The 12,930-nt window shown below is 33.3% G+C and overlaps 1 protein-coding gene across 2 annotated transcripts; it reads right to left on the reverse strand.

The window, feature by feature from the left end:
* Positions 1–6,566: 6,566 nt before the first annotated feature.
* On the reverse strand, positions 6,567–11,489 carry LOC114631034 (olfactory receptor 8K3-like). 2 transcript variants are annotated; one of them, XM_028779340.1, is made up of 2 exons: positions 11,463–11,489; positions 6,567–7,502 (listed from the first exon to the last, which is right to left on the reverse strand). In XM_028779340.1, exons 1-2 carry the CDS (start codon positions 11,487–11,489, stop codon positions 6,567–6,569), a joined length of 963 nt encoding a protein of 320 aa, XP_028635173.1. The 2 variants fall into 2 exon arrangements, with proteins under 2 accessions (XP_028635173.1, XP_028635174.1); XM_028779341.1 differs by lacking the exon at positions 11,463–11,489 and having other exon boundaries at positions 6,567–7,508.
* Positions 11,490–12,930: the final 1,441 nt, after the last annotated feature.

Raw genomic sequence — 12,930 nt, forward strand, 5'->3', positions numbered from 1 at the left:
AAATAAAACATCATATTATCAACAGAGTTTAGAAATTTTTGGAGAAATTTTATAAACTATTATAGGTAATATAAACCTATTTTTTTCAATCTTCAATATATAAAATGCACATTTGTTTTACATCTTTTTATACATATATAACACATTTGTATATGACTTTACAAACAGAAATAGACACAGATTACAAGAATGTTTCTAAACTAGATTTGTGTTACAAAATGATGTTGTTCAATATGTACAGATATTTGATTTCACAATCTTTGGGGTATGTCCCCTTCTCATGTCTGGTAGCAAAGCCCAGTTAAATGGTAAAATATTATACTTCATCAAATACTCAGACTATAAAAATACTTAGTGGATGTTTTACTAGTTTGAACAGTCAATAACTCATTTTCTATAACACATATTTGTAAAATTTAACAATGTTCTAACTTATGATTATATCTCTGTGGCCACATAATAAAACTTTTTTTGTTTTTGTTTTTAAATTATTTATTTATTTATTTATTTATTTATTTTCTTTGTAATTCTTTTCTTTTTTTTAATAATTTATTTTTTCTCAAATCATAATTAATTCACACAGGGGTTATAAACACAGAAAGGCAGGATGTGGGGAAGGGAATGGGACTGGAGTGTGGGTGTTCAGGGGGAATACAGATATCTTCAGAACCGGGTATCGGCTGGGTGAAAGTTCAGGGGACAAGTCACTATGACTCTGCCTATGACTCGCTTGTCCTTATCTAAGTTGGTATTGTCTGCCAAGGCTACCTATTTACAAGGTCTATGACTACTCAGGCTTGTAAATTTCCACAAAAGCTGCCTGTTTACATTAGCTTATAGCCATCTGTTTCAATGTTTTTCCACTGAGACCCAAGACTTGGTGTTAGTATACATGTATGACAGGTCTATTGCTGAGTTTAGGCCTATGGCTGATTTTAGGCCTTCAGTGTATAAGCAGGGATGCCCCTGACATCTCCTCCCTTCTCTAAGTAGAGAAGGGCTGTGGCAATTCTAAACTTGCAAAGGTGGGGATAGAGGCCTGACCTCCAGTATTTGAAGGGGACCTTGTAATTGGTCCAGTCCTCCTCTGTTCAGTATTCTCAAGAGAGAGGTAAATCCTAATTTTCCTCAAAAATTAATTGACAAAAGAGAGGTAATCTCACAAAAAGTAGAAGAAGCTATTACTAATCGATATATTATATAGTCTGATTAGTTGTCGGCGGTGATATAACAGGCCTTTGACAAAAGATTATTAATATAGATTTATATATCCTTAAAGAGGGTCTTCATGACTCTCTGAGTGTGGAAGGCGTGACTATTGGCGCTCCTGCCCTGATTTTACAAGAACTCTGAAAAATTGGCTTTAAAAACAAAAGAGGGGAACGGTACCCCCTCAGAAGGAGTCCCCCTGAAATACTCTCCATCATTTCTTGTTCACTTTTATCTCTCTAAAGCTGAAAGTTCATGGCAAATCTGCTGCTGAGTGCCTCTGGCACCACCAAGACCAACAAAACTTTGCCACAGATATGGGGAAGGATCCTCTTACCCTTATAAGGAATGGCCCAGACCCAGTTCCCTTATGGGGCCGAGGATTGATATGCCTGTCTGATACCACAGAAGGCTCAGCTAACTGGCTACCAAAAAGATTAATGAAAAAAATAGATACCACCACAAAGCCAGGTCCAACCATAAATACGATGAATAAAAATTTACATCCAGGGAAGAGAAATCTCCCTGAGAATTTCCTTCTTTTTCCTTTCCAGGTAAAAATAAATCACCCGTGATGTCTGCTGTTAGAAGTTCTAATCCAGATGCTGGCCTCCGAATTTATACTACTCAGACCTTTGAAGGGATACTGACAAGAACATCAAACAGCTAGAGACTGACATCGCTAATCTGAAGAAATCCCACATTTCACTGTCTAAAGAGACCTCCTAAAATCGCAAAGATCCTTATTGGACTTGATTTACAATAGAAAAGGCTGTGTACAGCTCTTGACTGTGTACAGCCCTTAAAGAAGAAGGTTGTCTTTACATAGACAAGACAAGGAGGGTTAAAGAGAGCATGAAATAGGTCAGTGAAGGCTCTAAGAAAAATCAGAGAGAGAAAGAGACAGATGAATGCTGGTACAAGAATTGATTTTCAGCCTCTCTAAGGTTGTTAATCCCATTTCTTCCCATCTTGGGACCATTATTTGGGTTCTTTTTGCTTTTTTCTGCTGGTCCCTGGCCCTCAAATAGGCAGACTAACTCTGTGATACAACAGATAAATAATTTGGTAGCAAAACCTACTCAGATATATTATCATAAGTTAGCTATGGAAGACCACAAGACTCAAGATGAGGTTGTTACTTTATACAGGGTGTTCCCAAAACCCATCTCCACCCAACCTAAAAGGGGGGAGTTCTGCCCCTAGACCAAGCAGAGAGGGGCTACCCAGCACCCCCTCTGACAGGCGATCTAAATTCATGCTTAGACTGCGAGGCTAAGCACTGCAAGGGAATATAAATAAAAGATATAAATATCTCTCTGGGTTCCCTGAGGGACAAGCCTGACTCCATAGGGGTTGACGTCAAAAGTATCCCCTCTCCAGGAAAAAGACATCGGGACGGGTATGGCCCTCATGCCTCAATAAAACTATGATATAGGTTTCCTTCATGCATTTAATCATTCAAATGTATTCTGATTGTATCATATACTTACAGAAAATTTAGATACATATTAGAGGCATAAACTGCTTTAGGAGAATATGAGGATATTAAAACAATTAAGGAAAGATTACTTTGTTAAACAGAACCTGTATTTTGAACTGTCAAATTCTCTGTTAATAAACAGGTAACATTTAAAAGACAGCATACATATCAAATAGTTTATTATCAATGTCACTGTTTCTCATTTTATGTTTGGATGTGCTACATACATCCCTAGGAAAAACAAAAATGTCGTAAGAAGGCATTTGTAATGATTCCTGGATGTGGCTGAAAATCCTCTTTTTCAGCTAGGTCAAGATCATCTCCCCATCATGATAAAGGACACAGTGCAAATAACTCTGTATTCAGAGAAGACACTTCTGAGAAACTCTTACACATCATAGCAGAAATTACAAGATAGCAGCAGCTCTAGATATTGAAAAACACTTATTTCAATATGCTTAATAAAAAACAAATAAAAGACACACAGTAAGTAAGAAAGATAGACATAGTATTCTCTGAATAAAGCACAATGAAATCAACTTGTCAATATCTTGTTTAAAGATTATTTCTTTCCATGTACGACTTGTGGAGAAAAAAATCGATCTTGCAAATTGTGTGCCTTTAATATTTTGTCTATATTGTTTTGAATCCTGTGGTCTTTTCATAAAAATATAAACTTCTTACAGTAAAAACTAAAAAAATATCAGATCATTAAAATATACAAATACCTCTAGAAATAGCAGAAACCACCAATACTCTCTTCTATTGGTTGATTTACAATGATAAAACTTTATAAAGGTACATTTGATATAAAATTTCTTCAGCAAGAAAGTCAAACATTTGAATTTTGTCTTATAAAGTATTTTTGTTAATATTTTGGTGAAATATAGTACAAAATAAAAAAATTGTCATTATTCTGAAACAGTTGTCAAATGCGTTCTTACTTTCCAGTAAATCTTTTCAAACCTAATGTGAAATGAAAACTACATTTCTCTCAGTGAATCATAAGGAAATATTCCAGAGATTGTTCATCTAATGAGGTTTCTTGTTGCTAATACTGAAGACCTTATTTTATTCCTTTTAACCCACATGGTGGAAGGAGAAAACTGCCTATTGCAGGGTAGACACCACACCTTGCACCATTTAGGCAGCTAAGAATCTGAGGTTATAGATCCTCCAGAAGATTTTACCATAACGATTTTGATAAAAGGAAACTGTTTTACTGGGACTCTAAAGTCTTACAGTGTAGCCATAGATAAGTGTGTCTCTTAATACTCATCACTGAAGCAAGTTTTGTTGGTTTTGTTTTACAATAAGTGTCATTAACATAGACCCAAAACTGCTGGGAGTCTAGAAAATAAAGGACATCCTGATACTCAAACCTAAATGTGATATCTTCATCAAATCATTTTGTAGAAATGTACCATTCCAGAAGAGATGTGAGTATGAGGTGAGTGTAAACATCAGAACTGTAGATAATAGCCGAACTGGGTTTTGGAGATACAATAGTACACATGAACAGAAAAATGACTATGGTTACATGCATAAGATCTATCTGAGGCAGGGTAATGGGGGATGGGATAGAGAGTTTGCAGAGGTGAAGCCAGGAAAGAGTATAACATCTGAAATGTAAATAAATAAAATATCCAATTTTAAAAATTAATTATCTGAGGTCAAGAAAGTAAAAAATGAAAGCATATATGAGGATACAGTGATAAAGAACCAACCACAGCTGAGACACTACTGATGTTAACTTATGTTTACTGAATATAGACGAGTCTTTATTTTTCAGGGATATGTATCCTGAGAAACTATCAATACTGACTTGTTTTCAAATTTTGAAGACCACTGAATTATCTTTGTATTAACATTTAACATATAGTTGGCATAACACATCATATAGCAAAGCATTTCTTCATTTTCTATGTACACATGAGTACCCTAATTTTGAAGTACGTTTATTAAACAGGAAATTTACAAACTCTTTACGAACTGTTTTTGACCACAATATTGTAAATTTTGAGGTTAATTGTTTGTTAGTTTCAATAAAATCTTGATTTTCAACTCCAGGCATTATTATGAGTGTTTCAGAATTAGAAAAACAATTCATGCAATTTGCCCAACACAGTAGTAATTTGCCCAACACAGTAAATAAATGACATATTTATTAAGTAAAATGCCTTAACAAAAATAGAAAGAAAAAAAACCTAATCTTGACATTTTAGATTCCAGCCTCCCAAAACACTGTAGATATTCTGCTGTTTAATCTCATTCAAGGAAGACCATGTAGGTTTGAACACATTTAATACCCTGAATTCACCTTGTTTTTATCTATTTAACAATCAGTAATAAAATCTAAAGAACATGTCCCAGAGGGATTACGCCTCATTTATCTTCTGATTATAAATTAGCAAAAGAAAAATGTGGCAAGTAATGTGAAAACATAACTAAAGCAAACCAAACCAAGCCAAACAAAGCAACAAATAGAAAAAAATAAAACAAACAATAAAACCACAATAAATCAAGAATAAAGTCTTTTCTGTTGCTGCTCCCTGAGAGAAAATTTATAAGAGTACTTTAAACATTTTAGATCTTGTTACCAAGACTATTTCTGATGTTGAATTGCTTTTTACATATCTTTGGGCATTTTATCATTTAAAATAATCTGATGTTCAATGTTCAAACTGATTGGTAAGTTTTTGATATTAAAATTCTTATTACGTTTTAACAGCTAATTAGATGCTGTTTATTTGAAACTTGTATCATATATTTGTTTTATAGATAAAGAGATATCATTCATTGACCAAAAATGACCAAGTCACTGGCTCAAACTCTTATTATCTGATCATAATTTCTTTGTAACAGATATTTTAAAGTTATGCTTGATGTGATTCATCTAATATTGTATTAGATTTTTTTGGTATCAAACTAACAAAACAATTTTGAAACTATCCAGATGTTATTTCTTTATTAATATATCAAAGCTTTTTCATTTTTCTAATCATCTGATTCAGCCCTGATTTAACCTCAGATTCACCATGTTGCCCAGGCTATCCTAGGAATCCTGATTCTCCTGCTTCTACATCCCTATTAATTATGGTGGTGGCATTTTATTTAATAATCAAACTTAGTATATGCCTTATGGGTAATATACTTTACGTATAGCAAGAAACATCAAATCATTCAGGATAGTGAATGGAAAAAAGACTTAAGATTGCTCCAAGAACAAGACAAGAGTAAAGTATTATAAGTTGCCTTGGAAAACCCAAGAGATCTTATATAAACACACACACACACACACACACACACACACACACACACTTCATATATATGAAGTGATATGAAGAGGAATTAAAGTAAAACCAAGACAAGTATTCCTGTATAATAAAAGTATCTGTGTGCTCTGATATTATTAGGAACTTATTATCAAACCAATAGTCTTCAATTTTATTGTGATTAAAATCTTTTAATGCAGTTAATGGAAATGTTAATAAATACCTACCAAATGTATATACCACTATAATAACAATGGATTTTCATACAAATAAATACACAAATACACATAAACACCAGACAATTTATTGTAAAGGTCAGTTCACAGAACTAAAATCATCCTAAAACTTCTTCATCATCACAAAACCAAAAATCTTTTGAGAGACTTGTCCTTCTCTTCATTTACATACATCAAACACATTGTTACCTTCTTTGGTCTACACATTTTAAAAGAATTTTCTGTGCTACATCATTTCTTCAGATCTTTTCTTATAATCTGTCTTCTCATCAGAGGAATTCTTTCATATTTTCCTCACTGAAACTTATAGAACATTTAAATTCATTTGTTATGAGGTAAGATAGCATTTAATATCCTGGACTTCTATGAGAAATTATTGTGTATCATTTTTCCTCTCTTTCTAAGAGCATATTTTACATCTTTATTTCTTAAGCTATAGATCAAGGGATTTAACATAGGAATAATTAGGGTATAGAAGATGGAAGCCACTTTGTCAGTGTCAAAGGAGTGGCTGGTTTTAGGTTGCACATACATAAAAATTAAAGTCCCATAGAAGACAGTGACCACGGTCAGATGGGACCCACAGGTGGAGAAAGCCTTCCGCCTTCCCTCAGTAGAGTTCATCCTGAGAATGGCTCTAAAGATGAGCAGATAGGAGCCAAGAATGATCAGGAGAGAGGAAATCAAGTTAATAGCAGATAAGATTAAAATTATCAGTGCAATTTTACCTGTATTTGTGCAGAGCAGAGATATCAAGGGAAGACCATCACAGTAGAAATGAGGGATGACATTGTAGCCACAGAAGGATGAAGAGAAGATATTTATGGTGACTATGAGAGAAATAAATACACTGTAAAGGTATGGAATTGCTACTAGTATCCAACATATAATTTGTGACATGATGACATTGTAGAGCAGAGGGTTACAGATAGCTACATAGCGGTCATAAGACATCACAGATAGAATAAATAGTTCACAAGCAATGAACAGAAGGAAGAAAGCTAATTGTGTAGCACAAAGATGAAAGGATATTGTATTCTTACTGACAACAAAATTTGCTAACATTTTAGGTCCAATAGCAGTTGAATAACCAAGATCTGTGATAGCTAGGTGTCTGAGAAAGAAGTACATGGGTGTTTGCAGCCTTGATTCCACCATGGTAAGGATGATCATGCCCAAGTTGCCGATCAGTGAGATCAGATAGATGATGAGAAACAGTCCAAACAATGGAGCCTGCAGCTCAGGGAGGTCAGTGATACCCTCCAGAATAAATTCACTCACTACTGTGAGGTTTTGGCTCTCCATATGAGTTCATTTAAAAAAAAATCTGTCATGAATAGATTAGCACAGTTAGGAGATTTCAAATATTATCACTTTGTAGATTTTCATTATTAAATATAATGTGTCCAAATAAGTGAAATTATTGTTTGAAAAGAAATTTACTAAAAGAGATGTGTATATACACTTCTATGCACATATATGCAAACATGTGGTTTTCAATAAACAAAGACATATATATATATATATATATATATATATATATATATATATAATATATATATTATATATATATATGAATCTTTGGCTTTCAACCAATGGATACTTTATTCAGAGAACGTAATTTGCTGCTAACAATATATGGTGTCTCCAGAATGAATGTGAGCTGTTCCTTTAATCTAATGGTTTAACTACTGTTAATATGGAAAGCAAATTAACTTTCAACATGAAATGTATATCATGGGCAAAATCAAAACTTAATTTCTGTTACTTTGGGCAAATAAGATGAGATGTATAAAATAGTTTTAGCATATATAATACCAAGAAATCTCAGTATGGCCTTTTGAAAATCTGAAGTAGAGGTAAATGATCCAGGCAGTCTTTGCTCTCTTAATATAGTTCACAAAGATGGTGCACATATCGATTTTAAACAGTTGTTTGTTATAATAACTCACCTGAAAAATTGTTCTTTATCTATTTGTGTGTGTGTGTATATTCTACAAGGTGGAATGAAGCTTCTTTGTTAGATCTGCAATGATGAGCAAATGAGGAGTCAGTTATGAAGACCTCGGTATATATAAGCTATCACAGGCTACAGATCTCTCAGGCAAGAGGACCTATTCATAGTTTGCTCTTGTTCTGAATTATTTTTGACTTTTACTATTTTTAAAATTTTTTAAGTGAGTCTATTTAATATAAATCAATCTTTTACTGGGAAGGTACATTTTATTATAGTATAATTTATTGTCTCAAATCAGATACATGCTAAACCTGGAACCTGGAAAAATGTGAAGAAATTGACGAAAAAGAGTTCATTAAAACTGGCTTATTGTCAAACTCTCAAAAGCTCCTTTTAAAACAAGAAGTACTATATTACAAATAATATAATTGTTAATAAAAGTATTTTAGGTACATTTGCCAAGTGTTGTGAAAGATGTTTAATGCCTGACACTGTATTAAACTTTTACTGTGTTGTGTATGCCACAAAACAAAACTGCAGTACTATGGCATTTGCATGGATGTAAGTGGAAACAGAAACTATTGATTGTGGTTAGGTCAAAAGAACAACTTCCAAACATGTCATAGAACACAAGGCAATAAATTTCTATACTTCAAGAAGGACTATTTGAATATTTACAGTGCAACAGAGAAAATTACAGAAAGGGTACAATTATTACTTTTGTAAAAATCTATAGTCAAAAACTATGAAAATATTTTTAATAAAACCAGAAATAAGTTGTACAACATTGGTAATCATGGGAGAAAGTGCAGCCTCTGAAAACATGGCAGCAGAATTTCCCTGTTCTGAAGATTCTGGGTAAAGGGGAGTGTATATAATTTGTACTTCTCTCACTTAAAAGGTTTTCATAACACGTGTTTTTCTGATATTCTTCTACTTACCATTATAAACTTCAGATATTGAATATGTAAAATCATTAATTATTGCTTAACTGCAACCACCCAATCTTGGTCCCTTCTGCATTGGTTTGCTTTGTCATCATAAATCAAAAATAGACTGGCTGTCAATTTTCTTTTAGGTAAAGAGAGACAAAAAAGATTCCATCTGAATAGTTTTCGAACTCAATGAAAAAATATTTCTTTTATAGAATAATGTGCTTGCTGAATCCTGGCATGTTACTCTTAAAGTCTATCCTCTCGGAATAATTAGCGTGACTTAGTACAAAATTAAGGAACTCTTCCATTATCATAAGATATAATTAGTTGATGCTCATTAATGGTTTCACAACCACTGTGGCATGCAACTACAGTTGCTTCATTGAAGAATCAGGAAGTGGCTCAGGGAGATCTCTTCACAGGTAAAAGTGCTGGGTATGTGGACTTGAGTGTGAGGAATAGGACAGCCCAATGTAAGGTAAGAATGGATGTATGCAATTTGCCTGTGATTTCTGTACATATGCACACACACACATAAATAAGTAATTGGTAAAAATATAAAAGGATTAAAAGATGAACACATCTGTTACTTGTTAGTGTAAATATTACTTGTTAAAGTTCTAGTTAATTTAGGTTAGGTTAAGTTAGGAGAATGGATTTTCATATGACATTTTATAAATACATGTCATATATGACACACAAACATATGTATATGTCATCATATATTGTCTTAATTCTTTTTTGCCTTTGCTGTCAGAACCTGGATACTTATTTCTCTTATCCTATGCTCCATGACTCTGTGTTTAGTATAATTTTTGTAAAGGCTACTTAATAAATCTAGGGCAAAATAAAACTAAGAAGGGTAAAAGCATAAGGCACACTTAACATTTATTTTCTAAAATTCTCTTCTTTAAACAAACTCATGTTTCCTATTTACTGTTTCTTCTCATCTCAGCACATCACTTGTTATAAAATTTAGTGTGTGTGTTTGTGTGTGTCTCTCTCTCTCTCTCTCTCTCTCTCTCTCTCTCTCTCTCTCTCTGTGTGTGTGTGTGTGTGTGTGTGTGTGTGTGTGAGAGAGAGAGAGAGAGAGAGAGAGAGAGAGAGAGAGAGAGAGAGTCAGAAGAGAGGTGGAGAGAAAGGAGGATGTTTTATAATAATAACATATGATAGAATACTTTTAGTGTGTAATCAATAGTATTTGCCCTCTCAACTTCAGTGAAAATGTTTTAAAAAGACATGAAATAGAAAAAATAAAGAGCTTCTATTTCTATTCAGAATTATGGACAATTCAAAAGAATAGAAATAGAGTCAGAAATAATTTACCTCCAGATGCTGAGACACTAACAAAAGTTTCCCCCTTCATACAAATGATGAAACAATGGGTCTCTGTGTATAGCTGTGTTATCTGTTGTGAAAATTCTGTCTTCGTTTCCCAATGTGGTTCCTTGCAAGGGTTTCTGAGATCTATTTATGTATATATTTTAAACCATACACACTCTCCCTGTGGAGACACCAATAAATAATTAATTACAGGCAAAATTTTAGAAAGTCTAATGAGGTGATGCCTGGAGGTTAAAACTTTCAGGATTAATTTGTGTTCATCTGTGATTTAATTATTTGTTGTATAATTCAACATTCTCACTTACAAGTACTTATCAAAATGTATTGAGGCCAGATTCTCAAAGGTAAGTGTTTACTCTTGGTTTTTTGTTTTTGGTTTTTTTTATAATATATTATGCCATGAGGTAAGAAAATTAAACATCCAACAAGTCCTGTATTTTCACAGCTTGGGTATGGCTATCATCTTATCCCTTCACTTGAGGAAGTAAAAGTGATATTTACACTTCAATAATATATATGTATATTTTAACTCATTTGCTATAAGACATGCAGAAGTGAACATGTGAGTATTGACATATGTTTAGTATCCTACTATCAATAATTATAGAAAGATGTATATAAGTGTGATCATTGGATTGGAAATTAGATCACTGGGCAGATAGGTAGGTAGATAGATGATACAAAGATTATAGAAAGATACATAGATAGGTAGGTAGATAGATAGATAGATAGATAGATAGATAGATAGATAGAGTCATAGTAGAATATCAGTTATTCCTGACATTAGTTCATAACTTCCAGGCATCTCATCAACTCTCAAATAATATTGGCATTATAATCATTGTTTGGAAAAGCCTTAGGGAAAGTTTCTAAAGTATCACAAAATGAATAATTTGTCCTATCAAACTCATTTTAAGAATCCAACTAGAAAACCAAGAAAATAGTTTCATACATATAAGAAAAAAGGTGTGAAATATACAAATGTCTATATCACTAATATATTCAGAGAGGGCCAAATTTTGCTCTGACATTTCCATCTCTAAGTGTCATTGCTGATTCCGTTTTTGTGTGTTCTAACACTTGAAGCATCAGTAGTGCCTTGATCATTTTTCCCTTCCTGTTAAATTTTAAAATATGTTTACTTTAAAAAAAAGGTAAATGTTTACAAATATATTTTTAAAATATGCCAAATCTTTTTATAGAACTTTTTGTTCCAGAGAAAGACTAAATGTTTTAATAGTCCTTTTCCTCCATTTTCTTTGATTTTTAATGGTCATAATATAGTTACATTTTATTTTTTCATTCTGTTTCATACCTCTAAATACACCTGTATAAACCTGTGTTTTCTCTTTCAAATTCATAGCTGTATAAAGTTCATGTATGTACAATTTCAGCACTGATTATTTGGTATTAGAAGAACAGTTTACGTATCCTTGAATGTGGAAGATGATTTCTCCTAATATTAGTGTTTCTTAGTAGTCTGTAGTTTTTGGTATGGGGTTGAGGCCTCCTGAGATTTCTCTTATACATTTTATCCTATCTGGGTTTTCTCTTTGTGAAGTTTTTCTGCAGAACAATTTTAATCTTGCACAATGGCTTCTCTGGCAAGTGATCACATGTAAAGGCATTCTAGGTTTGTGTGAACAGGCTTTAATGACAAATCTTTAATCCTTCTGGCTTGAATATGGACAGGCCCTTAGTAAACACCTTTGATTGCAAATAATAAAAGTAAAGTTCATTTGCAGAAATAAGCAGCCATGTTTCAAAATGAAGTCTAATTGTGGGGCTGACAAAGTGAAGAATCAGAACATGATTTGACCAAATGAGTCAGAGATACAATATGCCCAATTCTCATGAGAACATATAGAAAATAAATTTAAGACACCAGTGCAGAGATGGGGGAGAAAAAACAGTTTTACCCAGATAGATGTACAGAGAGTGGTATCAGGTAAAGAATGGAGCCAGAAGATTAGAACAAATCGCCAGAGTTAGTTTGAGGCCAAGCAAAGCAACTTAGTGTGAAGCCCAGAGAAAGAAGTTTGAAGCAGAATGCTTGGAGAGGAGTTTAAGCCAGAAATGCTGAGGCGAACCAGCCAGCCAGAGTTCAGTAAAAAACTATAAAGAGTGAGCTTATTCAGATGAAGCCTGTAAGGAGATAATTACATTTAGTGAATTAAAATTAATTTTACAAAGTTCATGTTTCGGTAACAATGTTATTGAGTCTTATGGATTTAGTTTTGATATTAGTAGGAGGAAAGTGACACAGTAAATCCCCTAGTCCTCTGGCTCTGACAATCTTCCAATCACCCTTTGGTAATATGCCACTTACCATGGATATGGGACTGTTATGTAGATGTACCATTTAACAAGGGCTCCTCAAATCAGTGTTTTGATTAGTCTGCCTCTGTAGCAAAGATACGTTTCCTTGAAGAGAGGGTGAAGACTAAACTTAACTGTGTTTATAAGGAAAATATGCAGAATATAGATAGAA

This window comes from Grammomys surdaster, unplaced genomic scaffold, assembly GCF_004785775.1.
Source record: "Grammomys surdaster isolate TR1022 unplaced genomic scaffold, NIH_TR_1.0 350, whole genome shotgun sequence".
Taxonomy (NCBI): domain Eukaryota; kingdom Metazoa; phylum Chordata; class Mammalia; order Rodentia; family Muridae; genus Grammomys; species Grammomys surdaster.

Coding starts and splice junctions, on each gene's coding strand:
- LOC114631034 (XM_028779340.1), bottom strand. CDS start 11,489: ATGACACTTAGAGATGGAAATGTCAGA. Junction 7,503..11,462: donor TTAGAGATGGAAATGTCAGA/GCAAAATTTGGC, acceptor ACTCATATGGAG/AGCCAAAACCTCACAGTAGT.